At 42.1% G+C, this 27,916-nt stretch overlaps 1 protein-coding gene across 5 annotated transcripts in view; it reads left to right on the forward strand.

The window, feature by feature from the left end:
* The window catches only part of garre1 (granule associated Rac and RHOG effector 1), a 55,595-nt gene that overhangs the window by 13,825 nt on the left and 13,854 nt on the right, over window positions 1–27,916 (forward strand). For 4 of the 5 annotated variants that reach the window (XM_072694530.1, XM_072694533.1, XM_072694534.1 and 1 more), the window contains exons 2-6: window positions 11,394–12,879; window positions 21,399–21,611; window positions 24,189–24,329; window positions 24,846–24,941; window positions 25,589–25,750. In XM_072694530.1, the coding sequence (XP_072550631.1) occupies window positions 12,367–12,879; window positions 21,399–21,611; window positions 24,189–24,329; window positions 24,846–24,941; window positions 25,589–25,750 (1,125 nt within the window). In that variant the 5' untranslated portion in view covers window positions 11,394–12,366. The remainder of the gene's footprint in view (window positions 1–11,393; window positions 12,880–21,398; window positions 21,612–24,188; window positions 24,330–24,845; window positions 24,942–25,588; window positions 25,751–27,916) is intronic. The other variant, XM_072694535.1, reaches the window with a different exon arrangement.

A 27,916-nucleotide genomic window follows, 5' to 3' on the forward strand; every position in this document is an offset into this window, starting at 1 on the left:
TCCCACAGAAGAGCTACTGTAGAAAGTAGCTTAGAAAGTTAATGCTGGAGTCCAGGCCTGCTCTGCTGAATTCTCCAGAGGGACGTACCATATTAGGCAGGTTTGATTTTGGTTTCCTGAATGTAAATGAGCTGTTAATGGTTTCTCAAGTCAGTTTCTGGACTAACTGACTCTGGGTGGGGCATTGTTGTCTAAAAGAACTGTTATTGAATCGTGAATTGTCTGGAACTAGACTTCTCCATTTGTTGGATTTCTGCTCGGAAAGTCGGGAGAGCCTCACAAACCCGGAGTTCAAAATCCAATATGGCTGTACTGCACATAAGCAGTGGTTAAAGCAGTGGTACTATACAGTTTATTAAACTTCTACCTCTTTGCGCCTCGTTAAATCAGGCGAACACTTGGTACTGAGTTTTTTGTGGTGTTTGGATGCGCACAATACAGCATTATGCGTGATCAGCTGGTATCACTAACCATGTTCACCTGCCGCAAAAAAGTGAGGCATAGTTTGGTTGGATTCACCATAAAACTCCATGGTAAAGAATTGTCAAACCTGTTGTGGTAAACACCACAACAAAATCTGTAGCTAACTGTGTTTGTAGAGATGTGTAATTACGTACAATTATCTGAATGTTTAACTGGGACATGGTCAACGCCAAGGTGACGTGATTCCCCGCTCTGACGTCCAGCTTCCAAGGTGAAGAACGCAGCGTTAATCTGCACAACCTGCTTGTTGGCCTGTGGCTGTGCCTAAAGCCTATAAGATTTATATATGTGTATATGTATATATGTGTATATGTATATATATATATATATATGTGTGTATATGTGTGTATATGTGTATATGTGTGTATATATATATGTGTGTGTGTGTGTATATGTATATATATATGTGTATGTATATATATATGTGTATGTGTGTATATATATGTGTGTATATGTTGTTGATGTTAATTGGTGTGAAGTGTGTTCAGTTATTTGACGCTTGTTTTCTCCCCCCTCCCTGGTGTGTTCAGAGTCATGCTCTCAGGCCTGTAGTGACGTTGTTGTGTCTGGTTTGTTAATGGACTGAAGTCTGCCTGAAAAACATGCTTGGAATTCAGCTGAACATGTATTGCCAGTTGGTCAGATGCTCTGTGAGCTGTCCTGAGCAGACTGCCTGGAAGAAATGCACGCACCCTGATGACTGCTCTGTTTTGCTGGGCATTTACAGTGTATTGTTTGTTAATCAGGGTCTTTATCACAAAACTGATATAGTAGAGGTATGCGTTGTGTTGGGGATCAAATAGAATAATTTTTTTTCAAATGAACAAATGGATTCATTTGTTTTTATTTATTTATTTTTAAAATAAATTTTATTTATTTAAATTTATTTATTAAACACATTTTTGGTTAAAAATAATGCAGACCAGTAATCCAGTAAAGGTGTGTCCAGTATGATCCATCGATGTTCGGACAATGCAAGTGCGTTAGATGTTGTTAGCTATCATAGTAAAAGGCACAGCCATGCTTTTAGATGGTTGATGCAGATGCAGTGGTGTAGCAGATCCCAGTATTCATGGTTTGGTTTGGATAATTTTTTGGAACAGCAAATATCGTTTGTAGAATTTGTCTTACTGCTTTTGTGTGAGCTGAACATCCTCTTCACTGATTAGCTCTTAAAGTGCACCTATTTTCTTTCTGAACATAAACAGATGGTGCTTAAAGACATTTGTATCTACATAAACAAAAATCAGTTCTGGTGTCTTAATACTATGTTAAGTAGCAGTGTATACATATACACTTCTTATGAAAATTTATTTTTACGCACAGTGCAAAAGGTAGTACTTATGCTTTGGCCCCTACAGCTTTGTTTGTATTGTGAATTATTTTGACAGTCTGTTTGTGATGTAGCGGCTGAGTGGAGCAGTTGCCTCTCTTGATCTCACACTAATATAACTCTGCTCTCCACTCACACACCAGAGTGATGTTGCTCTGCTCAAGGCATCACCTTGTGGTTCACACACTCAGCTGCTCAGTCTGTATGTTTATTCTGTAAACAAAAAAGAGGCAGTAAACCTGTAATCCACCCTGTTATGGTTAAACTTTGGTGATTAATCCATGGTGCACGTGGCTGTTCACTGGCTGTTCGAGTGCAGTTTTCAAGAGGTACAAATAATGTTTCCCAGTTTCTAACACCACTTGAATGCAGCCTTAGCTCAAGCTGATATGCGTGCGACTACAGTGAGTGCAAGGAGCACACTGGAGCTAGAAGACTTACCTGCTTCTTTCTTGTCTTGTGTGGTCTTTGGGAATATACAGCTTTTGTAACGTGATGCTTTTCAGTTTTGTAGCCACTTGACTTGTTTTCGTTCAACTGTATGTGTGCTGTATTTACTACCTTATCGGTATCAGTGCCGATACTGGCACTTAGTTAGTTTCAGTATCAGCAATAGAGAGCACTGATACCATGAAGCTTACTGACGCTTTACTTTATTTCATTTATTTATTTATTTATTTTTTACTGTATAGAACATTTTTGTTCTAGAAACCAAACGTTTAAACAACCAGTTAAAGTAGTCATGAATAGTTATTACCGTTAAACAGACATTTAATTAACTTTTATGTTAGACCTTTTTTTCTATGTGGTGTTTTTTGGTTCTGAAACTAAAAGCTGACTTTAAGCAGCTTGTTTAAACGCAACACACCGAAGTTTAGTACCTTTTTACATAGAGACACGTACCTGAATGTGAAATTACTGCAGATGCACATTTTTGTTTTGGCATTTTTTTTTTTCACTGCTCTGAAATGTGAATTTCAAACAGCAGTTCAAAGCGGTTTGGTGAAGCTTAGCCAGATTCCGCTTCCCTGTCTGCACATGTTTCTGCATTCTGGACATTTTTATTTTTTCATAGCTCTGAAACTATTAAAATGTGCAGTTCCTCACCCAGTAAACACTGCTGTTTCAAACGTATTGTTTATCTTATTTGGAATAAAAAGTGGAACACTGTAAATACCAGGATTTATAGGCGTCTATCGAGTATTTAAGTCACTTAAGAGTTTAAGAGTATCTGAGTTAAGAGTATCTGTATCCGTACTCTGTTTCGGCAGATACTTGAAAATCAGGAATTGAATTGGAACTCTGAAACATCCGATAAATAGGGTCCTAATTCCCACCTGATTCTCACCATAACTCTGTCTGCTTTACAGTGTACCACGGTTATTTTCCACAGTCCGATGTTGAAGCTTGATTGAAGGTTGAAGGTTGATCATTGGATCCAGCTGGTAGAGCCTGTCCGCTTGTGGATTTTGGCTAAAATGTGGCAGAGGTGTGAAGCACAAGCGTCTTGAGACTGTCCTAGGAGGGGGTGTGTTGCATGTGGTGTGTTTTGGAGGCTCCGTTAGCACGGTAGGAAGGAATGCGCACTTGGACCTCTTGTCCTTAACCAGCTCTGCTTTACCTCTGCTAACTCCGCGGCTAGGCTCGCTGGTGGGGAAGCCTCCCAGACGTGGTGTCAGAGAGAAGCATTCCTGTGCTTCATTGGCACCAGATGTTGAGGACACTCCTGAGAGATGTTAGCTGTGGAGAACTGTGCCTTCAGGAGGAGGGAGATGATTTGACTGTTGACTGTTTATGAAGTAAGGGATGACCATTACTGAGGTTGAAAGGAGATGCACAGTGAGGCCTGGACCATGTCGGCAGATATTTTGAACCCAGTATTTGGTGCCATATTTATTTTACACTGGGAAAGTGTGTTTTCCTGCAGTCGTAACAAAGCTACCAAGAATGCAGGTCCAGGTTGATCTAGACCTAATTGACCCAATAGGAAATGCTCTTGAAAGTATCAGATATCGCCATTGTTCCACTTTTCCCATATCGGCGCATCCCTAGAATTGAATGAATGGTTAGAAAAATATGCTGTTCTGTGGTTTGTGTGTTTTTCAGCAGTTTGTCTTATTTTGCCAACCTTTCAAAGTCTGACTGTTTATTTAAACATTTTCCTCTCTTTTTTTTTTCCTGGTTTGGTTTGGATTTGTCAGAGTTTCCCTAGGATTGCAGCACAGCATTGGAATAATATCAGTACTCATAAGTAATCCACATGAATTAGTGAAATTAATAATGAATAGGTCTTTGCAGCTAAGCAGTGTTTCCCACGTTCCACCAGCACAGCTCAACAGCTGCATGTCTGTCTTGCTTTGGTCTGCATGACTTTACTTCTTTTTTTAAGGCAGTAATTGAGTTTTTACCAGGTTTTTACTGTGGGCTGTTAACTGCTGTAACCCGTTTAGCCTGAACGAATCCCACTGCGCTGCCTGCGAGTGGAGTCGGACTGTATTGTTGATCAGTGTGTCACTGTTCTCCTAATCGAGTTTGTAGGTGGATGACAAGTGAGTCTCCTGTGCTGTCGCCGAGGCACAGCGTGTAAATCACGCCTCTGGCACCGGGCGGATACTGTTTTGTAGCTGGCGACAATGAGGTTGCTTGAGGAAACCTAAACCGGCTCCTGGTCCAAGTGGAGCAGGCGAGAGCTAACATTAGCCCGGAGAGACTCCTGCTGGGGGGAGCCATGCTAAACCTGGCTGGCGCCCAGCCAAATGTCTGTCTCTCTCTTTCCTAAACCCCGTCTTCCTTCCTTTTTCTTGGTTTGCTAGGCGTCCCCGTCTGCTGTCGATTTGCTTGGGTTATAGGAATTGCAGGATTATAGGGATGCTCTGATTTGGAACTGTGGGCTGCTGATGTCTGTCTTTTTTTTTTGTCGTGTAGATCTTCAGATCATATGTTAACGTTTTTTCTAAAATGTAGAAAATGAGTCTAAATCCACCTGGGTCAACATTGCTGATTACTGTTAACAGTCCTATCCAGTGTGGACATTAATTTTTGAGATCAATTTCTGATACAGAAGGAGTGATTAAATTCATTACAGTGGGGTGGGGTGGGGTGGGGTGGGGGCTGTAACATCGTGACTCCCTTGTGTAAAGTAATGTACGTATTTACCTGATGCTCCTATTCAGAGCAACTCCTAGTGGTTGGTAAATCTAACAGCTTTGCTTATTGGTTGAGGTTATAAGTTAATATTCCTGTACAAACCCAGTGGTGATCAATCTCTCTGTCTGTCTGTCTAGGAATTGCAGGATTATAGGGATGCTCTGATTTGGAACTGTGGGCTGCTGACTTTTTTGTCGTGTAGATCTTCAGATCATACGTTAACGTTTTTTCTAAAATGTAGAAAATGAGTCTAAATCCACCTGGGTCAACATTGCTGATTACTGTTAACAGTCCTATCCAGTGCGGGTACATCTGTTGATGCCGAAAACACATTTACCTACGCTGCCTAAACTCCAAAACTGCCTATCTTTTTAGAATGCTGTTTTCTCTGGGTTGCAGTTGTTTAGCAGCATTTTAAGGTCAGTTACCTTCTCTCTTAACACCAACCTTACAGATTTTGCATCACCAAATTTATTTATTTATTTATTTTATTTTAGTTTTTTTTTATGCTGCTTGTCTTAAACGTGACCGTCCCACACTGCTTACCTGCTGCTTGTGTGAATCACTATATTAGTGTTCTCTATTGCCAATACTGATACTGTATGTAGGTGCTAGTAGAGGCAAAGAGACTGATACACTATAAAAATATATTCGGGCTGTGTGCTGGCAAAAATCTGGCAATAAGATGCGCATCATGATACAGGGGTTACGAGTCAATTTATTTATTTATTTATTTATTTATTTTTTACTGTTGTCTAGCAGCAGAGTGAATCAGCTGACAAAACACCAGTCTTTACATATAAAGTATTCATTACAATTTGTTTTATGTTTCAGTTCTTTTGAGAATTGATGCAGAAGAGAAAGCAAAGAAACAATCGGCAAGGTTGAAAATCAGCCAGTACGATACATAGCCGATTGGTCCTTCCCTCTGTCGTATTCAATATAACACTCACACAAACCTTTAGACTTCGGTCTGGACTTACAGGTGCCAAAATGCCCATAGATTCCTGTGTCCCTGTGTGGTTTTCATCACCTACTTCTTCATACATCTCCACACAGTCTGACTATTGTTTGTTTACCTTCTCTCACTTTTTCTGCTCTCCTGCTCGACCGCTCACTCTCGCGCGCTCTCTGGTTTGTTTGGGTGCTGGCGTTGTTGCCGCTGCACACGAACAAATAGAGGGCAGCCAGTAGAGCAGGAGCAAAGCCAGGAGCATCAATATTGATAGGGCCGTCGTCCAGCACTGCGCCAGCTCACGTATCCACACTCTCCCTGGTGGCAGCCTTGATACACAAACACAACAGAGCTATTGATACTTTAATTACATGAGGTCAGGGGTGTCCAGCTCGTGGTCCAGTACCTCTTGGTAACATCCCTGAGATGAGACGATGCCCTGCTGGATTAAATTCATATGTGATGTCATTATTATTAAGTTTTTTTTAAGCTTACTGATAAGTGTAGTGTTTTAGGTCCATGTAGTTCACTTTTTTGATGTTTGCTTTGCCTCCCAATGTTTCTGTAGCAGCATCACAAGGGGTGGTGCAATTTGACGTAGTGATGCCACTAACGGCTCTTCTGCCAATTTACTAGTTAGTTGATTCATCTTGCTGGATAACTGGGAACCCCAGCTTGATTAAAAAGAGGGGTCTTATTGAAGTCAGTATTGTAACTCCAAAAGGGATCAGTATACATAGATATGTTTAGAGGGCTGTGCCTCATTGAGATCAATTTCTGATACAAAAGGAGTGATAAATGCATTACAGTGGGGTGGGGGCGGGGGGGTAACATCGTGACTCCCTTGTGTAAAGTAATGTCATTTTCAAAGCAACTCCTAGTGGTTGGTAAATCTAACAGCTTTGCTTATTGGTTGAGGTTATGAGTTAATATTCCTGTACAAACCCAATGGTGATCTGTGTGTGTGTGTGTGTGTGTGTGTGTGTGTGTGTGTGTGTGTGTGTGTGTGTGTGTGTTCTCTCTCTTTGGCCTGGTGATGGTGGTGTTTTTGCCATTGATTGCAGTGTCTGCTGGCAGGCTGATGATTTTTATTTATTTCTTTTTATAAATATGTATATTTAGTACTTGTAGCTTAGCTGCTTGCTCAACGTGAGCAGGTGAGGCCCTAAGAACAGCCTGTAGTTATTTCAGACCGAGACCTTCGCCATACACAGCTATCATCACAACACTTCCACCCCTGTACTTGTACTTGGCAAATTCCCAAGTTTCCTCAGTCAGGTCTTTTCTTTCAGGGATTTCTGAGTGTCTGCCGTTTCCTCCTGTAAGACTATGGGGATGCACAGTATGGATAAAAATACTTTGCAGTGTTAGAAATAACCTGCTACCCCCCCCCCCCCCATACCTTTCCACCCCAAAGCTCTTCAACAACTCTGCCCTTTAAATCACAAGAGCCTCCAAGGTAACCTGTTGTAAATGTAATAAATGTCTTTGGATGCATTGCAGTAATAAAACCGTGTTGATTTGAGAAGCTGGCGGTGGCACATTAGAGTTCCTCCGTCTGAGTCCTGCGTTTTTCTGCCTTTTGCTCATGAAAGTCTAAAGCCAGTCACACTGAGAAATTGCTTTTCTGGTTGCTTTGTTTGACCAAGACTGTACCAGTAACCTGGCAACGGAAAAACATGGTGTCCGTAGTTTGATGATCATTATTAAAAGTATGCTTTTTAAGCATTTTGTGCATGTCGTCTGTGCCTGAAGAGCACGGACCAACCTTGTTTCTCTACTAGCAGAATTCAATGCAGCATATTTTGAGGAGTGATCATTGTACCAGGGGTCGGTGAAGTCTGGCTTTTGTGTTTCAACATGTGATCATTAGTGTAGTCTTAGTCATTTTGGGTCTGAGGACAGCAGACCTCACCACTTTCTATGTATTTGGACACTGAAGTTAATAGAGCAGAGATGGACTTCTACATCAATGACAGTTCCTCATCAAGAATGTAAGCAGTTTAGAGGAACGGTTGAGGTTCTTCTACAACCCAGTGGAACAGTAGATGGTTCTCACATTCCCATGATTCGATGGGCTGTTATTGTACACACTCTAACATTACTGTGCCCACAGAGTTTGGGCAGAAATTGGTGAGCTTGTTTATATGTTTGCGGCTGATTTCAGTTATTTTGCGCTGTCGCAGTACATGATGTTTTAATATCGCTGGCACCTATGGATATATTTTGGACTGCCGTAATCTTTAAACTATCCTTAAGTCCTTAATTATTAAATTACATTGAGTTTGCTATCTTCTCAGAGGTCAGCGCAGTTGAAGCAGTTGTCTACGATGCATTTTTCCTATGTCAAAGTTCACCAGGTTTGAACTTAACGTGACTTATGCGGGGGTGTACTGTTTGGCTCCAGCCCTCTTCTTCCTCTTCACTCAGGTATATTTAGGCTGTTATCCTTCTTTAGCCGTTTTTAAAGAGGCCACCGCTGGCCTTGTCGTCACCCTGACAGCGGCCTTTTAATCCATGGGATTTAGGAGCAGGAATTTCTTAACCTGACTGGGCCCCCTTTAGATGGGACACTCCCTTCTTTTTCTGAAAGGAGTGTGAGAGCATGAGGGGAGATGGTGGGGAAGTTTACTTTTGAGGATCGAGAAGAGCTCACAAAAGAATCTCTTCAAAACCTGGCGCAGGAACGATAATGACGGACAGGGCAAATACACAGACCTGTTTACACTGGTGTTGGAAGTGCGATTGCTCTTTGTCATCACCTCAGTCTTATACACATGCTGTGTTTACAGACGAGCTGTGGATAGCTTTGGGATCTCCTGCACATGAGGACCTTTCCAGAGATAGAGTTATTGTTTAAGAGCTCTCGTGCACTCTTGCGCACTCTCGTGCACTCTCGCACACTCTTTCTAACTCTCACTTTTCTGTTGTTTTCAGGAGCAAATATGGATGTAATGTTACCCAGAGCTCCATGGTTTGCATGTCATGATTCGGTGCGAGTTTGGTTCATAAGTTACCCCCCCCAAAGCATGAAGCTGAGCAGAGGTGTATTAAGCAGTAAAACGTAACAGTGAGGATATACTGTTGTATAGGTCATATTCTATGTAGGTCTGGGCGTCACAATTAGCTACAAACCTAAGAAGCAGCTGGTGTAATTTATAAAGTACAAATTTAATGTAATAAAAACAAATAGTGGGTTTGTTTCAGTTCAAGCTGTATTTAAACATTTAAAGCCTGCCGTCACCATAGACTGCAGTTAGACGCCAGTCAGCTTTAGCAAAGCTTAGCATGGCATGTTACTAAGTTGCTAACGGCTTACTGCTTAAGCCGTTTCCTTGTGACAACAAATCAGTATTAAATATTTGAATATGATTAATTGAATATTCTACCTTGATTGCCATTAATGAATGGTTTATATAATTGGGTGGACTCACGTGACCGTTAGTTGTCCAGCTAGTTGGAAAAGGAATAATGTTCATTACCTCTGATTGAAGTCATTTCAGCCAATGTTGGTTATGCACTAGCTTCTGTGTACCACGTGTTCTCTGTACCAGATCAGCCATACCATGGCATCTGGACCAAATATTAGTAGGTTTGCACCCCTAGTAGCTACGTTTCCCTACAGAGAACATGTTTGCGCATACATTTAGTGTCTCTTTCTTGCTCTCTCTCTCTCTCTCTCTCTCTCTCTCTCTCTCTCTCTCTCTCTCTCGTTTCCTCTCTCCTGTGGAATATTTCTATGGCTGATAAATGTGCAGAACACTGAGTCTCTGGTGCACAGTGGCAGAGCGGAGGGGTCCAGTGTCCAGACACATCCTGAGGAAAGAACAGAGCTTTTTTCCTTCTTCTAATTTTATTCCCCACCCCGTTTGTCTCTCACGCCTCATCACTCTGACACCCCAGTTCACACAGACTCATCTGCTTTGTATCACAACACTCCCATCCTGTATGGTCACTGTATTCCGCGCGGGCCAGTTAATGTCCGATTCTGCTTGGCGGTGTTGGATTCAACAGAACAAGCAATGTTTACACACTCACTAGAATTCTTTCGGTGTCCGGTGTCGTGCCGCGCTTAGAGTACCGTTATTAGCGATGGAGAACATGGATACTTTTAACAGTATCGTGAGTTTATCATGAACCTTCATGTTGGAGGTGTTTCAGATTCTTTCACACAGCGAGTAAAAACAGACGGTTTGACTTTAAACAACAGGGTAAAGCCACTCGTTGAAGCTCAGTGCCTTTCCAATTCCAACTCCCCCCAAAGGACGTGGGATTCTGAGGCATTAGCTCCAGCACTCCAGGGAGCACGGCCTGCTCCATGATGGTGTGAATGTTTCGTTAGGGTGTAATAAGCTGGAGGTTTTCTCAAGGGATTAATCTGCCATTCATTTGTTCTTTTAATTCTCAAAGCACAAGAACAAGACTGGTAGATCACATGATTGTGGTAATAAGGGACCTCCATGTCTCTTGGTTATGATGAGAGGCCTGTACCTCATACCTCAGAGTTGAGCCATGCAGATGCAGAGGTGGTGTCCTGCATGGTGACACCAGCCTGGCTGTGTCCCAGACCGTTTGAATGGCCGTATTGTAATTTCCTTGTACAATTCCTCCCTGTCTCTGAACAATGCTGGTCATGGAGCTTGGGGTGGATCTGCCCCGTCATCCCCATGAGTAATATGTTGGATTCTGAAGTGAGGGGCTCTGTCTTGCACAGTTTCGTCACCTTGCAGGGCCCCTTAAAGTGAGCCATAAAGTGCTAAAGTGGCTGTCGGTTGTAGTGTAAAAATGACATACCTTTTTGAAATAGTGAGGTGGAAAGTATTGGAAGTATTGGTGGAAGTATTGTAAGCTAAAATAACGAAGGTTTTTAGAGTTGTTTTTCCAAATTGCTTACGACTAAATTGTGGATTCTTTGTTTAATACAAAAGGAACAAATTACCCTGATTTATAATCTCTCAAAAGGTTCTCTGATAAGATCCAAATATGCCAGTATTTTTTTTCAACACTAAACCCTGAAGTTAGTTGGTTAATTAGTAATATAACTTATAACTTACATTTAAAAAAAAAAAAAAAAAAAATGTAACCTTTGAATTGAATTTATTACAGAGAAAGAATGGTTAAATTGGGGCAAGCAATAGAACTTGAAAGGGAACAAAATGATTAACTTTAAAAAAGTATTGTTATTCAGTAAGATCAAAGGCTAATGAAAAGCAGTTCTTAACATTTTTGCAATTTAGTTTTTGATGTTGAAACATAGTGAAGGAGAGACTCCAGCATCTTAATACAGAATGTGGATCAGAAATTAATGTAATTCCTTACGAAATTCAGAACTTATTCACACATAAATCAGTACAGCAAAATCACTTCCAAGGGTTAACCAGTGTACCAGGAAGCGAATGTCCTGAATGTCAAAGAGCATCCTTCCGCTGATATCACTGTGACGTGTCTCTCTCTCTCTCTCCCTCTCTCCCTCAGGAAGTGACCGCGAGGCCTTACAGACGCGCCACGCTTTTGTGTCGCTCTCGACAGCGATCTCGGAGGGTCCAGAACCTGCGGACGCGCTTGTTTTCCTTAGTGAGTAATAACTACCTCAGGAGCTCCGGGGAGGAACTCTGAACAGGGATCCGGACTGGTTTCCCAGCAGCCGAGCTTTATCTTATCGAGCTGCTCCTCTCTCTGTCCCTCTGTGTCTCTTCACACCCGGCTCGCTCTGACAGACCGGATCTGTCAGCCTAGCGGACAACAGCGCCAGCCTGCTAACACTCAGTCTGTGCCAAGGCACCATTGTCCTGTACGTTTTTTTTTTTGTTTTTTTTTTCCCTTCTCCCCGTTCCCATCCTTACTCCTTACTGTTGACCAGTGGCCCATTTGTTATCGTCATTACTTTTCTGCTCTATAATAATAATCATAATAATCATTGTACTTTCTTTCAGACAGCTTTTTAAGATTTTTCTATTTTTTATTTGACACACAGAAATATATAAAGACCTAACAGGACAGACATACTAGAAAAAGAGAGATTTCTCTGCTTCCAGTTGAAGGATACATGCACTTTTGGAATTTGCCTGCGACACGAGTTGTGAAGTGGATTTATCCCTTTATTTTTTAAGCTACTCGTGAACCGAACTAAGGAAAATCTGGTCTGTATTGTGTATTGTTTTGCTTGGGGGGAAAAATACAAGTAAAGTAAGTTACAACAGGGCTGTCCCACTGACGCGCCCCTCCGTGTCCGCCTTTTTCATCTTCTCTCTGACGCGACAAGGAATTACGGTCATGACTCTCTGGCTCATGGAACCTTTAAGCTACCAATTTACTTGATTTCCAGAAGGCAAAGCTTGGAAGGAGGAGTTGTCAGCATTTTTGCAAAAGTCAGTGAGGTTGGGAGAGAAACTGCCCTCGCCTAGCCTGCGGCCGGAAAAAAGGCGCATCCCGGGCGTGTCCGACACTTATGTATTGTTGCAGCGCACAGGAAAGTAAAATGGACTACAAGCGGCGCTTCTTGCTTGGCGGGTCCAAGCAGAAAGTGCAGCAGCAGCACCAGCAATACCCAGCCATGCCCGAGCTCAGTCGTGCCCTCAGCGCTCCCTTGGGGACGTCCTGCTCTGCACCTTCCCCCCTGGCGCCCGTGGGTTCCTCCCCCTCCGGCTGCCATGACCACTCGGCCGCCAGCGCCACCACGGCTGTTGCCGACATCCAGCAGGGCATCTCCAAGTACCTGGATGCGTTGAACGTCTTCTGCCGTGCCAGCGCCTTCCTGACCGAACTCTTTGGGAGTGTTTTCCGCAACTCTCGCTACTCCAAAGCAGCCATGCAGCTGAAAGACGTGCAAGAGCATGTGATGGAGGCGGCCAGTCGGCTCACGGCGGCCATAAAGCCTGAGATTGCCAAGATGTTGATGGAGCTCAGCGCCGGCGCGGCCAACTTCAAAGACCAGAATGACTTCAGCCTGCAGGACGTGGAGGTACGTCAGCATTGACCTGTTCTCTCAGTTTGCAGTTTAGCTGGACATTGTTGACATGCCATACATAAAGCTGTAGCTCCGCAAAGGTGCCCTTCATGCTTGGTGTCTGTTTGTTTATTTAGTCATGTGCTGAAACTGAGGCAAATATAGCTAACAAGCAGCGGAAACCACCACCCAATTGTGTTCAAGTTTCACACGTCTAGCTGATGGTTTGAAGTTGTGCTGAAAAGGGGCATTCAACTTTCTTCATTCCATCCACTTTGTGCAGTGTACTGGTTCCAGTGTCATGATCCCAGATCATGATGCTGCTGCTACCACCACCATGCTTAGCAGCTGGAACAGGGTGTTTCATGTGTTTATAATAAGCTTATACAAGCCAGCCAATGACGCCATTAGCCGGTTTGGTCATGAAGTCTGCAGTTAATTATAATCTGTGCAAAGCCGTAACCTTCCATCACTTATTAGCTACCTTAGCCTTGTACCCTGTTGCAGAACTACATGAGGAACCTTAGGACACCAAACATGTCTTATCAGTCTGTCTATATTGTCAACTAAGACTTTAAAGTGTATTTGATTAAAGTATTGTTCTCCAGAGGTAAGTAATTCTCTTCATAGCTAATCACGCTTATCTGTGTGGGGGGGGGGGTCATTCATTCATATATATATATATATATATATATATATATATATATATATATATATATATATATATAATGTATGTGTGTACACACTTTTGTTTTAGTTTATTTATACTTTTTATTAAAATACCTAATTATTAAGGTTGTGAGGTTCACAGTGAGTGATGATAAAACTGAGGTGAAGAAAGACAAATATTGCTGTGTGTGTGTTTATATATATATATATATATATATATATATATATATATATATATATATATATATATATATATATATATAAACATAACTTCAATATCAAGCACTGTCATGTTTGACAATGTGTTTAAGCAGTGTTCCCTTCAGGTACCCTACCATTCCAGTTTTTGCTGCTTCTTTTTTTTTTTATAGACTCGTCCAGTTTTTCTTCCTGACTTTACCTCGGAGCAATATGGGCAAACCTGTTGGATTTGATTTTAAGGGATTTGTGGCCTGAGTGAGTCTGATGGGGTCTGCGGTTGTGTGGGTGCTAAGATCGTCTGGAGAAGTGTGAGAAACACTGGAGAAGTGAGAAGAAAAACAGCCCGAAAGCTACTGCTCACCCCGATCAGGCTGACTGTTTTCCTCAGCCTTCTTGCTCTGAGCAGATTCAGCTCACGCTGTGCAAATCCCACCCGGGAGAGCTGCGGTCACCATATATTTGCGATACATAAAATCAATCAATTCAGGTTCAGTCACTCATGCAAAGCTTGACAGACACTGAGTGAAGTTAGATCTGTTGGAGCTGAGAGGAAAACGTTTCCCAGCATGGTCAGATGAGGCTGTCCTAGCAAGTTTACTGTAAAGAGGTCTCCAAGCATCCTAAAATGACCTCACGGGACCTACAGGTAGGCTCTTGCCACAGTTGATGTCAAAGTACAGCGTCTCCTATCAGAAAGCGACCAAACAAGGTCAGATTTCATAGTAGGTGTGCAAGGAGGACACTCACCCTGTCCAAAAAAACAGCATCAGAGCAAGACTAAAGACTGCCAGAGAACACCTAGACTAAGACCTAGACTTTAAAAACGATTCTAGCTGTAGTATTAATATTTACTTATTTTGGACAGCAAAGCTTTCCTCCTTGAACACCTCAGGAAGTTATAAATGTGGGGGAGTCCCACAAATTCATATCAGATTCCTAAGTTTAAATGCGTTAAGGATGACCTGCTTTCATGGAGTGTCCTTATTTTTTCACACGACTGAATGTTTCTGATGATCTGATCTGCTTTCAGGGCGAGAAAAGCAAGTTAAGAGTTTTTACAGAGAAATTCCTGCTTTTACTGCTCCAAGATATTTTGGGACCCCCCCCCCCCCTCCCTTTTTTTCAGAGAGCAATCTGGCCGCTCGTTCCTGAGGTTAGCTTTGCTCCCGTTATCCTAAAACCGGACCAACCCGAAGTTTAGCTTCTCTTCTCAGAGGAAGGCGTACAAGCTTAAAATGGTCCTTTATGAGCGAAGGGGAGCCTTGCCCCGGTGGATGTGGTCATGCCCAGAGCAGGAAGGCCGCACACCACAATCTGTAAATGAGACACCATGTGGTGAGGGGCTGGAGGCTGCCAGTGGAACTTTTTTTGGGTTAAGACATGGTTCAGAGTTTTGAAGCACAGACTGGATTTTTCAGGAGTTCCAAATCCTGAATTCTTTCCCTAGACCCGCTTGTGGTGGAATGTTCTGAATGTTCACGTAGAGGAAATGCTGCGGAAAAGCCACCAATGAAAATAGTGTGAAACTGCCTCAGCAGTATGTGTGATTCCACCTGTGATGCACTCTATAGCATTAAAATTTAGAGCGTTTCTATTGGTCCATTTACACTATGTGCAGAGCAGGTACAGGGAGGAATGGAGGAAACTAAAAAACAGTCAAACATGGAGATGCATGGCTTTCATTGGACAGCGGCAATTTTATAGACCTATATAAAATGTAGATATGTGATATGTGAGTTTTCTGTTCATAAACGTTACTGGATACGCACACATTCAGATTGGAAAGCTATCCGGCTACGAGATGTAGCTCTCTCTTGTTGTAGTTTTGGATTTGTTGGTTTGTTTTTCATTTTTTCCATTTTTACGATTCTGATCAGGTATTCAATCCCTTGGGAATATTAAAGATGTTCCATCCAGCTTCTCTGCGCCTGAAGCCGTTTACAGCATAACAACTCCTTGTCATTTTTGCTCTCTAGCGTGAAGAGTGCTGCTGTCTTGCTTTTTGTCCCCCGGGTTGAACACACAGAAACCAGTCTATGCACACCCGTGCTTAAACGTTGTTGCTTTGGAGAGCACTGGCGCTAAACGTGGTGTTAAGGAGGCAAGAAAGGGTTGTTTCTCTTACATTCAGGGTCATTTTTGTGTAGGTGTTGCTGCACAGTAGAATAGTGCACCACCTTTCCAGAGTCTGTTCTGATTTGCTTTGCCTTTCTAGTAATCCAGCAAGTAACTCTGTTTTTTTGGTCTTCCAGCCCTGAACTGGACTTGTAGCTTTTCTAATAAGCAAAGTGTTTTCATGTAGCCATTTCCTCAGTTATCATCTTCTAGCCTTCTCTTGCTTTGTAGGAATAACATTGTTGTTTTCAGAGTTCTGGTCAGCAGCTGAGAGGAGCCTATGGATGCTGATGGTTTGAGGAGTCAGAGTATTTATAAAGCCTTAAAATTAGTCTTGCCTGGCCTGTCCTTGGTCAAATGCGTGGTGCTCCTTGCCATTTTCCCACTTAAAATGTGTCTCTAAAACAAAAATAAGACCCTGATCTTGCTTAAAATGTTGAAGAATTTTAACTTCATGTCTTCTGGAGATCAGTTCATCTTCTACTCACAGTATTCACAACAGGGCAGTTTGACCAGGGGACGCACACCGGAATCCAAAAGTGATCTTGAACTAATCCACTTTAAAATAACTTGATGCGAGTCTGATGCTTTCTCTGTTAAACTCTGGTCTTTGCTCTTGTGTCTTTTTAAAGTTCGTCCATGCTTTTTGTGTTCAGGGAGTTCTGGTATGCAAAGCAGCCCCCCCCCCCCCTCTTTTTTCCCCTTTTGCCGAGAAATCCAAAAGTCCAGGCTGTGTGGAAAACAAACTAGTTTTTTTTTAATCTGAGTGCTGCTCACTGACTGCTGCATGTGTCTCAGCAGCCAAATATGCATGAAAATGTCACGGTTTATTAGGGGGCTGTCTACCACGCTCAGGAGCAAACCACAGGAAACCGAATTCCAGCTCCACAGAACTCGCACACTGCCATGGTCACAGAACAGGCTGTATTCACTGTGTCATTTTAAGGTGTCTTGTTTTACTAATTACATTTTTTGTTGATGTTTGAGGGGAAACTCCTTTTCCCTAAGTAGCTTGTTGCCATGTAATGAAGGTGTAGGTTTTCACCAGTGGTGTTGTGCTCATGGCAGGATCAGAGAAGACTGGGTTTTCCCCACCTCCACTGAGACACCTGATCCTGCCCTTGTCTGAATGAAGCAATGCCATTATCTGCAGTCTGGCAAAAATAAGCTGCATAAGTGGGTCACTCAGTTAGTTTCTTATGATTTCTGGTAGCTGTTGTTCAATTTATTTCAACTTTTTAGTTCTGCACTGAAGCTGCCAGTCCAGAGAGTCCAGGGTCAAAGCTGCTTAGTGACCTCAACAACGTTCCTTTGTATTTGTGGCTTGTGGGAGGGGTCCTGAGCTGTGGATTTGATTAGTCAGTAAGCCATGGTCAGTATGTTGTGTACGGTGTATACTTTGCAGTGGTCTATGGGAAGCATAGGGGTAATGAGTACATTGCAGTGGGGGTGGACAGTAAGGTCCTATGTTATCTGTACCGTGGTACATTTTATTGTGGTACTCTATGCTTTTCTAGGCATATTGAGAATTTTGTTATTGCTTAAAGAACACAGATCAACTGCATGTTTAATTATAACAGTGTAGTTAGTCTGGATTAACTGAATGAAGTGTTTTACAATTTAAGTACAAATTTCTGTACCTTTTATTGGAATAGTAGTTTTTAAGAATCTGTTATTGATGTGTTTTGTCTGCAGTTGCATGTCACATTATGATAAATATTGTCTATTGGGAATGACTTAAGTGTGACTGTTTTTACAATATATTATACCACATAATGTTTTTACACCAACCCCTAGACTACAGAAAATATAGGGGCCTCTTTTGATTCATTTATTCCATATAGTAATTGTGACAGACTGCAGTTCACTACAGGATACGTAGGGGGCGATATGGCTTCTATTGTTTCACTGCACCATAAAATATTAGTGTTTTGTAGCACAGAACCATTAGCCCTGCCCTAACTTGTATGTGGTACGTGGGTGAATCATGGTGGATGGGTTTGTTTACACCATTCAGACCAATATGGCAGAAAAGTGTGAGCTATAAAGTCTGTATTTCTTCATTTAATTTGGATGCTATTAATCCTTGCATCCTGTCATGCTTTGTTCCCCTTTAAGAAGCCTTATTGTATACTCTACCCTTGGTGCTTAGGGTGCCATCTGCAACTTTTATTTGCCAGTAATGCAATGTCATTGGCTTGAACATATTTTGAGAGAACTGCCATTCCTGTTGAGCCCAATCCTACCCATCCACTGAGAACGAGGCCAGTGTGTACCCGAACCAGTCACCTCCTTGTGATGCCAGCACATAGACAGCTGGTCCATTTAGGAGCCCAGTTATAGGCCCTCTTAATAAAGTCCATACAAGAAACCAGCATATAAATTTTCTTAATGCATTATATGAATAATAATGCGCAGATTGGTCAACTATAGTAAGAATTATTGGTTACAGCTCTGTGGGTCGTCTTTGTTGTCTGGGCTTCTGTCTTGGGTCAGTGCTCTCGTGCTGTATGGAAGGCTGGAACTAGCTCAGTCTCGTTTTTCCTGCACGGAGGGGGGCACATATTTCTGTCTTTACAATTCAGCCTGCAGGTATTTTCAGCATGCACCTGTGAAAGAAAACCCCTGGCCTTGCTGTGTGAAGAGAGGAAGCAGCCCCCAACCCCCCTGCACTGCATGGCAAACTGTAGAATGGCAGTATTTTATTTTTACCCTCTATTTTTACTTGTGAATCGCCTCTGAAACCTCTCCATATATCTCAGGGTGCGTGCTGTCTGGGAGGCTAGGCGCCCTGCCTGTTCTGCATGCGTTTTGTACAGCTGTTTGCTAACATGGAAAACGAACTAGCCACTCCAGTAAGACTGATATGGCGTCCGTTTCAATTCCTGACTCTGAGCAGAAATAAAGCTCTATACGAACTCAAGTCATCCAGATACTTCTGTCAGCAGTCACAATATCAATAAGACCCAGTGTCCCTGCCTCCACCATGTTTAACGGGTGACACAGTGCGCTCCTTTCCTTGTCTTCTCCATATCCTTCTCTTCCAGTCATTCTGGCACAAGTTCAGCTTGGTTTCGTCTGTCCAAACAATATAATGTATGTGCAGAAGTTTTATTTTTGGGGAATTATTTTGATATAGCAATGTGTATGAATACTGATAAGCCTAGTGTCAGTTATAGAGGCCAGGATTAGATGTGGGGATGACTAGGAGTGGGGTAAACACTTCATCTACAGGCCCAGGTGAAGCTTATTTACTTGAATGCGTGTCTCACTGTTTCACTGTCTGACTTTGGCCTCTGCATTATGATTAATGATGGCAGAGAGGGAGAGATTCCCTATTAAGGTAGAAGGCCTTGTGCCTGAGTAGATACAACAGTCCTCATCTACGTAAGGATTGTGTGTGTGTGTGTGTGTGTGTGTGTGTGTGTGTGTGTGTGTGTGTGTGTGTGTGTGTGTGTGTGTGTGTGTGTGTGTGTGTGTGTGTGTCTAGAAATGTTCCCCACTTCCCAGTGCAGTTGAACCTGTAGCTGACGCATTTCAGTTTGACTTCAGTACAAGTCCACCTCACTCTCGTATGTTATGACTTAAGGCAAAACTGATTGTTGGATGATTGATTAAAGAGTGCATCAGGCTCTTTCTCTTTACGAAAGACAGAAAAACAAAAATAACAGTAAATAAATAACATTTAATGAACGTTTTGCATGCTGTATTCTGTTTCTTCGTCATTTATTTTAACTCTTTTCCAGCCTTTCCATCACCTGTTTTTGCTACTATTCCTTTAAAGCAACAATTTGGAACACTTATCATTAGAAAATTTGACTTTTGCTACTCCGTGCTCAGCTGTATAACCTGAGTTATATTTCTGTGAAGTCCCGTAATATGTCAGTCCACACGCTCCTGTCCTGTAGCGGTGGCTCAAAGCTCTAATTCCACTTCTCGGCTGTAGGGGGAGCACAAGAGCAAGAAATACCAATTTTCGCATAATGCTGCTTTAAGATATGTTATATGTAAATAATTTCTTCCCTGGTTGGCCGTTCTCCTTATTCAGAAAGCAGTTTGAGCCCAAATGTTCCTACAGAGTGGGTGGAGCTAAAGTGTTATCGGCCGGATGGATGGATGTTGGAAAATGCATTGGCTTTTGTGATCACAAAAACTGTGAATTCAAGCTGGGCTGTTTTGGCGGCCTAGTTTTCATAAATGTCCTTGGGGAAAGAACTCTTTACACGTGTTTACATTAAACTCTTAGTCTGACATTTTATTTTGTGTGCCTTTTAATTTTTAACCAAAACCTCATTTAATCAGCTTGGAGGATGAGTGAATGAACCAAAGTTTACATGAATTAAGGATTTCTTTTCTTTTTAATTTCCTGGAGATTTAGGCCCAGCCTGGTTATTGTGTTTATGTGTAGGTTCATGTGAGATGGCTTTTGTTAGCTCCAGGTGAATGTTGCCATTGAAAGTGTTGATGGAATGGGCAGGCCTCCAGCTCTGTCTGAATGAAGCTTGTTTGAGTCTTAGGCCACATCACATGATATGAGGATGTGCTGTCTGAATGTGGATGGTTTATGCACAAACATCCTGTTCCACAAACGTCTTTTTAAATGCTCTCAGATGTCTTTTGGTTCTTCCCCTGGTTTTCCCCTCAGTGTTATTGGAGACTTTAATGACACGTTTAATCCTGATGCTCCTGACACGTCGTGTTGACTGAGCAGTGTTAAGAGTTTGAATTGATTGGGTAGAAAATGCCCCAGGGCAAGCCTAGGTGAGGATACACCCCTCATCCCCCCACCCCTCATCCCCCCCAGCATTGTGGACACAGACTGAAATGCTTTTAAGAGCCAGGTTTTCTTGTTGTTCAAACTTCAGTCCAGTTCTCGTAAGATTCCTAGCCTGTCCATGATGTGTTGTAAACTTTCCAGCATATGTTTATCTACCTCTGGCTAAAGAGATTGGGAGGCTCCGCCTTAAGCAGCAGAGGCCCTGAAGGTTGGAAGCTTTACCCTAGCTACTCTGAAGTCGTACCTAATCTAGGGGAGTGCATTGTGACTTATTTTGGTATTGGAATAACCATGAAACCTAACAAACAGGTAACAGTTTAATCACAGGGAATAAAAACATCCGGGCAAAATGAATGTGAGGCAATTTTTACAATACGTGATCTGTGTTCCAAACATTTGGCTCGATTTAACATCTTGGCTGGTTAACATCTAGCTTTCTTCATCTAGAGTACTTTTAACCAGAGCATCTGCCCCTTCTCTGTCATGGCCTTGGCAATGACTAGAAGTACGCTAGCAGTTGTAATAGTCTATAGTAAAAAAAAAACGAAAACAAAATACTATAAAATAACACACACTGCCGTCACATTTTACAGACCCTTTAAAACGCCTGTAAACTTACTCTGTCTTTCCAAGATGAATGATAATAGATGTTAAATCGTAACAAATATTAAACAATCAAAAAACAATATTAAAATTGGCCTTTGTTTTTGTGGTCGGCCTAGGTAAAGCTAACCTCTCTCTTTCCTCTCTCTCTCCACTCTCCGGGTCTTAGGTGCTGGGCCGCTGTTTCCTGACTGTGATGCAGGTACATTTCCAGTTCCTGTCGCAGGCTCTGCAGAAAGTGCAGCCAGTGGCGCAGTCATGTCTGGCTGAAGCTCTGGCTCAGGTACAGGAGCGCTGCATGGGCGCTCGGGCACAGGCCACTGCCCCAGGACCCCTCAGCGAGCTGGAGGAGGCCTCCCGGTCGTGGAAAGGGGCTTCAGAGGTATGTATACACATGCATTTATCTGAAGGTTTGATTTGACTGCATCAACTTTGTTGCTTTCAGTTATGCATTATACAAATAATAATAATAATAATAATAATAAATAATGCATTAAATTTACACCTTCTTTAGACAGACATGAAGTGGGCTAAAGCTAAGGTTCTTGTCTGTATTCTGATACAGAAACACAAATGAGATACAAACTACTGTATCATTTAATTCTCAATTGTACCAGAACCAATGTGTTTTCCTCTTTAGATAGGACCCCCCCTTTCACTCCACAGCTTCACTGGGTGGATTTTGTGAGGTTGTGTTGTTTGAGTAATTTCATGTTCTCTCTATGGCTTCCTTTTACTTTCCTCTGCTCATAAAGGGCTTCTCCTAGTCAGGTCAGAGTGTCTCTCTTAATACCTGGCAACCGATAGCTCAATCAGGCTGTAATACAAATGAGAAGCAACAGCTGGCCTGTGCACTCTGAGAAGCCTTTATTATCCAAATCAGCTCACAGGAAGTGAACTTTAACAGCTTGCGGAACACTTGTGCTTTTCTTGTGCCCTGTTGGAGAGTTGAGGAAGTGTGAACAATAGCTGAGATGTTTCGGATGGCTTGGATGCAGAGTCACCAGTTTCACTCAGTGTTTAATTAGAAATGTGGTTCGAAGTTACTATGCTGTGGTTGGTTTGTTTTCTTTGGGCTGCAGTGGTGAGGGGTGTGTTGTGTTCGCTGGATGCTGACATTGGCTGTATTACAGACTCTGTAACTGTGGGGACTAATTGGTGGTGTATTTAAAGGTACACTATATGGACAAAAGTATAGGGACACCTGCTCATTTATTGTTTCTTTTTAAAAAGGTTTGTCCTGCTTTTCTTGAAGTAACTGTCTCCATTTCATCCAGCAACAAGAGCGTTAGTGAGGTCAGGATGTTGGATGAGCACCAACCTCAGCTCATCCCAAAAGTATTGGATGGAGCACCATCATGCCAGAGGACACAGTTCCACTGCTCCACAGCTCAATGCTGCCTCTAGCCCACCCCTGGCGTTCGGCATGGTGCCAATAGGTTCATGTTTATCTGCTCCAAAGCATCTAATTCTGTTGGCAGTTTTTCTCTATAGGGACTAGACAAGCTGTGGGGTGTGTGCATTTGCACATCTGTCAGCAATGTCTGCAACGTAAAGAAGCTGAGCAGTGCTAATATTAACTGTGATGGGTGTGGAATGTTGCATGTTGTTGATGGTCAGTGGTGTCACCATGATGCTGAAGATTTCTTTCTATTCTCATGTCGTGAGAAGTCATTTAGCTGTCAGTGAGCCTAAAGACCTTTTGAGGTTGTTCGTTGTTTGGTCATTGTTAATGTCCACATGCGTAACTTCTAAGTGAACCTTTCTGTCCTTTAGAAAGTGGCTACTCTCACATTGTGGTAAACACATTGTGGTTAACCAGAGTTCTGATGCATTTAGTTTTACAGACTCCTTAATGGACCTCATAGTTCAGAAGATCCAGTTACTTTCAAGGAGTTCACAGTAGAAGATCATCACAGTAACGCCAGTTTTTTCCAATAGAGGAACAAATGCTTGAACAAGATACACCAGTGGTTCCATATTGGTCTCATCACGTCTGATTTAATATGTGGTCATGTAATCAGTAGTATTCAGTTTTTGCAGTTAAGCTAAGCTTAACCCAAAACATTTAGTCCAGGCTGAAATTAACTAGTCTGTCTGGGGTAGGTTTGAACATATTAAGGCTTAAACTCCCACACAGAGGGTTTGGGACATTCTGTGACTTTTTCGGTTGTAAAATACACAACGATGGCTTTTTGGAATTAAAGCAAAGTATCAATTTTAGTACTGTTTTAATGCATCTTTGCAATCTTCCTCTCACCACTCAGAAGGTCGTAACCTTCACCTTACAAACTGGTGTTTTCTGGCTCTCTTTGAAAGAGCTTTTTTCATTCTAGTCTCTGTTTTTAGATGGGCAGTTAGCCAGGGCTAGTCAGGTTATGTTGTGCATATAGTAATTGTGTAATTTGGTAGCTACTGTGAGAATAAGCATGTGATGTAGTATTTATTGTTAACATTGTTAAAATTGTACTGCTTTAAGCAGGCTGATTCTTTAGTCTGTGCTGTCCATACATGTAAATTAGGCTACAGAAACATTATTTCTGTTTTTTGAGATGTTAGGAATACAACATATCTACTGCCACTTAGCCCTACCCATTCACTCTGAGGTCATTAGCAGTGTTTCAGAATGGACTGCCTTTTGAGTGAAGCACAATACAGAGCGGCCAGCAGAACTGAACATTTACATACCAGTCTTAAATACACAATAACAGAAACAGCCTATTTCTAATAGATAAAGTGAGGTTAGAAAGGGTTTTACAGGGTTTTTACATAAACTCCTAAAATATCATAACTGGACCCTGGGGTGGGAAAGAAGATGGCACAAACATGTAAGATACAAGTTCTTTAAAGCTAGTGGGGTCTGTGAATAGGATTAAGCTGATCTCATTTTACTACTATTGATTATTTGCCTCGTCAGTTGTGGTGCAGATGATATGGGATGTTTGTGTGTGTTTTGCAGGCTACAGCACGTCTGCGGGAGAGGGGGCGCGATGGCTGTTTGGCTGGGATTCAGGTGCAGCAGCTCTTCTGCTCACACAGCCCCTCCCTCCCTGAGCACCAGCTCAAAGATCTCAACCTGAAGATCAACAGCGCCCTGCAGGTGACCACGCCAAAGCCAGCAGCCCTACACTCAGCAACATTACACTACCCGAAGCTATAGTCAGCCTTGCAGCGACTGCAGGTTTATAGAGTCAGGGAAAAAATCAAACTGTCTTTTAGAGAACATAAACTATTAAGATCAGAGGTTTGTTTAGGCAGAAGGCTGTTATCCTGGGTTGTGTTGCACGGTTCTGTTATAAAAAGAGCTGTAAATTATAAACAGTTTTAACTACACTGAGTACAGAATTAGCCAGGTGACCTTACATATGTTTTATATGAAGTCAAGTCAATAAAGTTTTAGGGGGTCTAGTTTAGGAGACCTTCAAATTAGGAGTTGCAAGGCATGCAGAAGTTGCTGGTAACTTTCCAGTGCCTTCTCATATTGTGTTCCATTGCAGCTGATTTCAGTTGCCTTCAGGTGTAATTTCATTGGTTAAATAATAGTGTGTAGTCCTTTAAATAGCCCTGAGAGTTTAAATTGTATATTGTGTGCGTGTGTGTGTGTGTGTCTGTGCAGGCATACAGAAGTGCGCTGGACTCTCTGGGCCACTGTGAGTATGCACTGAAAGGAGGCTTTCACCTGAAGCCCAAAGCTGCGGAAGCTGCATTACAGGTACGGCTAATTGTAGGTCGTTGCTTATGAGTCAGTTATTTATTATTATTATTATTTTGATGAACAATGTTTTTTTTTATGATTTTTTTTTTATGATTTTTTTTTTCATGTATTAGGTGCCCCTATGGGAAATCTGTTATTTGGAGTAGTGACTTCACTTAAAAAATCAATAAAGGTTATAATAAAAAAAGCTTTTCAATCAGTGATGAATCAAATTAAGATGATGTTCTTTTTTCAAGGCATACATTGTTGCCTCTTGGGGTGTTTTTTGGGCTCAGAAGCACTTGTTCTCAGAGTTCAGCACTTTTGGGCAAGTGTGAAAGCTGGTTTTGAGCCTGGGAGTGGTCCAGAGAATTGATCTCTGGTCCTCCTGAAATCAGTGTTCTGGGGTTCGCTTCATGTTCATGTCCGAGAAGTCAAAAATGTAAAGCAGTAGTCCTCCTGCTTTCATGAGCATGACGATGAGTTTAGTGTTCCTCAGTGACCTTCCCAGCCATCTGATCTGAATCCAGTAGAACATATTTGAGAGTGTGGTAGAACATTTGCGTCCAATTAAAATGCTCCTAAAGTATCTACAGGAATTGTGTGACTGTGTATCATGACCGTGTACATGTTATGTTTATATTTCTGAACTTCTGTTTGTTTAGGGTTGCTGTAGCGACGCTGAGGCCCAGCAGGCAGGCAGGATGCAGACGACCTCTCAGCCACTCCAGTGTGAACTACCTACAATCCCTCTGCAGATTGGCTCACACTTCCTCAAGGGAGTCTCCTTTAACGAGTCTGCCGCAGACAACCTCAAACTCAAAACGGTATGCAACTTTTCAAAAACTTTACCAGCCGGAAGTGTGACACTCAAACTACAACAATACCAAACATTTCTTTGCACTTGGTAGTTAACTTTTTTTAAGCCATGATGTCCCAGCCCACATGCCAGGCCTTAATCAGACATACATCAGATAAAGGCCTCAGATGTGGGCTGAAACGTCATGTTTTACTCAATAAAGCATATAGTAACTATTGAAATTATTCAACCCTGTTGCAAATTAGGTCTGTTAGCAAGCAAACAAACAAACTTTCAGCTGAATCAATCACACACAAACAATTTAAATAGCTCAACACAACCAATATAACAAGTGATTTTTTTTAAACACTAAATGCCACTTTAATGATGCCTGCAGTTTTAGAATTTAAAATACTTAGTAGAGCAGCCTTTTACTTTTATGACCTGCTGCAAATGCCAGACCCCAGCTTCTAGCAGAGTTCCTGGTGAACCTTATGCTGGGCAGTGGCCTCCAGTTCACTTGTATTCATTGGTTTGCATGCTGCAACTGCCTTCTTCAAATCCCACCAAAGACTTTCTGTGGATCAAGTCGGGTGACGGCCGCTGCAGAATCCTCCAGGATGACTTCTGAAACCAAGCCTTGGTGGACTTGGGAGATTTCAACAGGACAGTGATTCCAGGCATACCTCAGTGACACTCAAACTTCAGCTTCCTCATAGAGGACATGACGTTTCCTCTTCCTGATACCTGAATGAATCCATCTTGCCCTCCACATGTTGCAGAATTAATGGTTCTTTTGTGGAGAAACTCCAAAGAGCCAGCCTGTTACACTGCTGGCATATCTTTGCAGATGTTTGAGGTGTGCATTGATCACACTTGCTGCTCTTGTATCTAAATGTAGCTCTTGTGTGAGCTCTTGAATATATTTGCTAGAAAATACACATTCAGTCATCATCAAAGTTCTGGTAGAAATCAAACGTGATCAATGTCAGCTTCCAGTAAACAGCTGCATCAGTCTTACTGGGATTTTGACTATATGTTGGCATTCATGCCAAACCTTTCCATTTGCTTTTGTGACCTGGGCGTTGTCTTGTGTTTACAGTAGCCCTGGTGTTCTGTTCCAGGCCGAAAGGGGGACAAAAGACTGTGTGCTATGTTATCTTCCTCATCAACACCCTTGCATTCTAAATCACTTGCCCTACAGTTAACCCGGTGATAGTGCTGCCACTTAATCTCTAATGATGCCGATCTTCATTCTCATCTGCTTTGACTGATCCTGGAACGGCACTGGTATCTCATTTCTAATGATAGTGATCACTCACACCCGCTCTTACCTGAAGCCTTCATTAGATCAGAGTGCTTAGGCATGCAAATCAGACAGGGAGAAAGACAGAGAGACCGTCAACCTGAGTGAATTCTCTGCATTTCTCTTCTGTCTCGCTTGCTTCCTCCATAAAGTCCTGAAAGTGATTTTTCTGCACCCTGCTGGAGCAACTACATGCTTCACAGTTTCTTTTTCTCTTGTCTTTGCCCTTAACATGGAAAGTACAGGTTTATTTTTCTATGTTTTTATATGGGGGGGGGGTTCCCCAGCAAAAACATGATCTATGTTTTATGGTTTAGGGCTTATTGTGGATCATAAAGAGATAATCTAATTGTCACAAACCATCAATGTATCTAGGGGGTTTAAAAGCCTTGCTCTCATACCTGGCTTTATTAAAACTACCTAGATGCATGTATGAAATTAAAGGGACACTCTGGCTAGAATGAAAAATGTAGTCATTTGCTGTAAACAGGGTCTAGTTTAGTCTCAAGATTGAACTTTTGTGGTTTTAAGACAAGAAAACTCCCCTTCTTATGATGCAGCTTAAAGGTGGGAGGAGCTTGAGGGAAAACTACCACAGCTGACTAATCTAGAAGGCAGTATTTTACAAGACTTCGCATACATTCAACATTAGCAGTCAGGATTTTGTCTGCCCATTATCAAAGGCTGGTCCCCAGTGGTTCTATGACTTTTGCACAATACATGCTGGGTAGTGTAGTGAAGGACCACTAGTGGACGAAAAGGAAAACAAAATAGGGATGTAATAATTGAGGCTGATACAATTGCTGCACAACATTTTAATAAGATAAGATAAGAGTCCTTTATTAGTCCCGCAGAGGGGAAATTCACAGTGTAACAGCAGAAAGGGAT

The sequence above is a fragment of the Salminus brasiliensis genome, chromosome 13 (assembly GCF_030463535.1).
Source record: "Salminus brasiliensis chromosome 13, fSalBra1.hap2, whole genome shotgun sequence".
Classification (NCBI taxonomy): domain Eukaryota; kingdom Metazoa; phylum Chordata; class Actinopteri; order Characiformes; family Bryconidae; genus Salminus; species Salminus brasiliensis.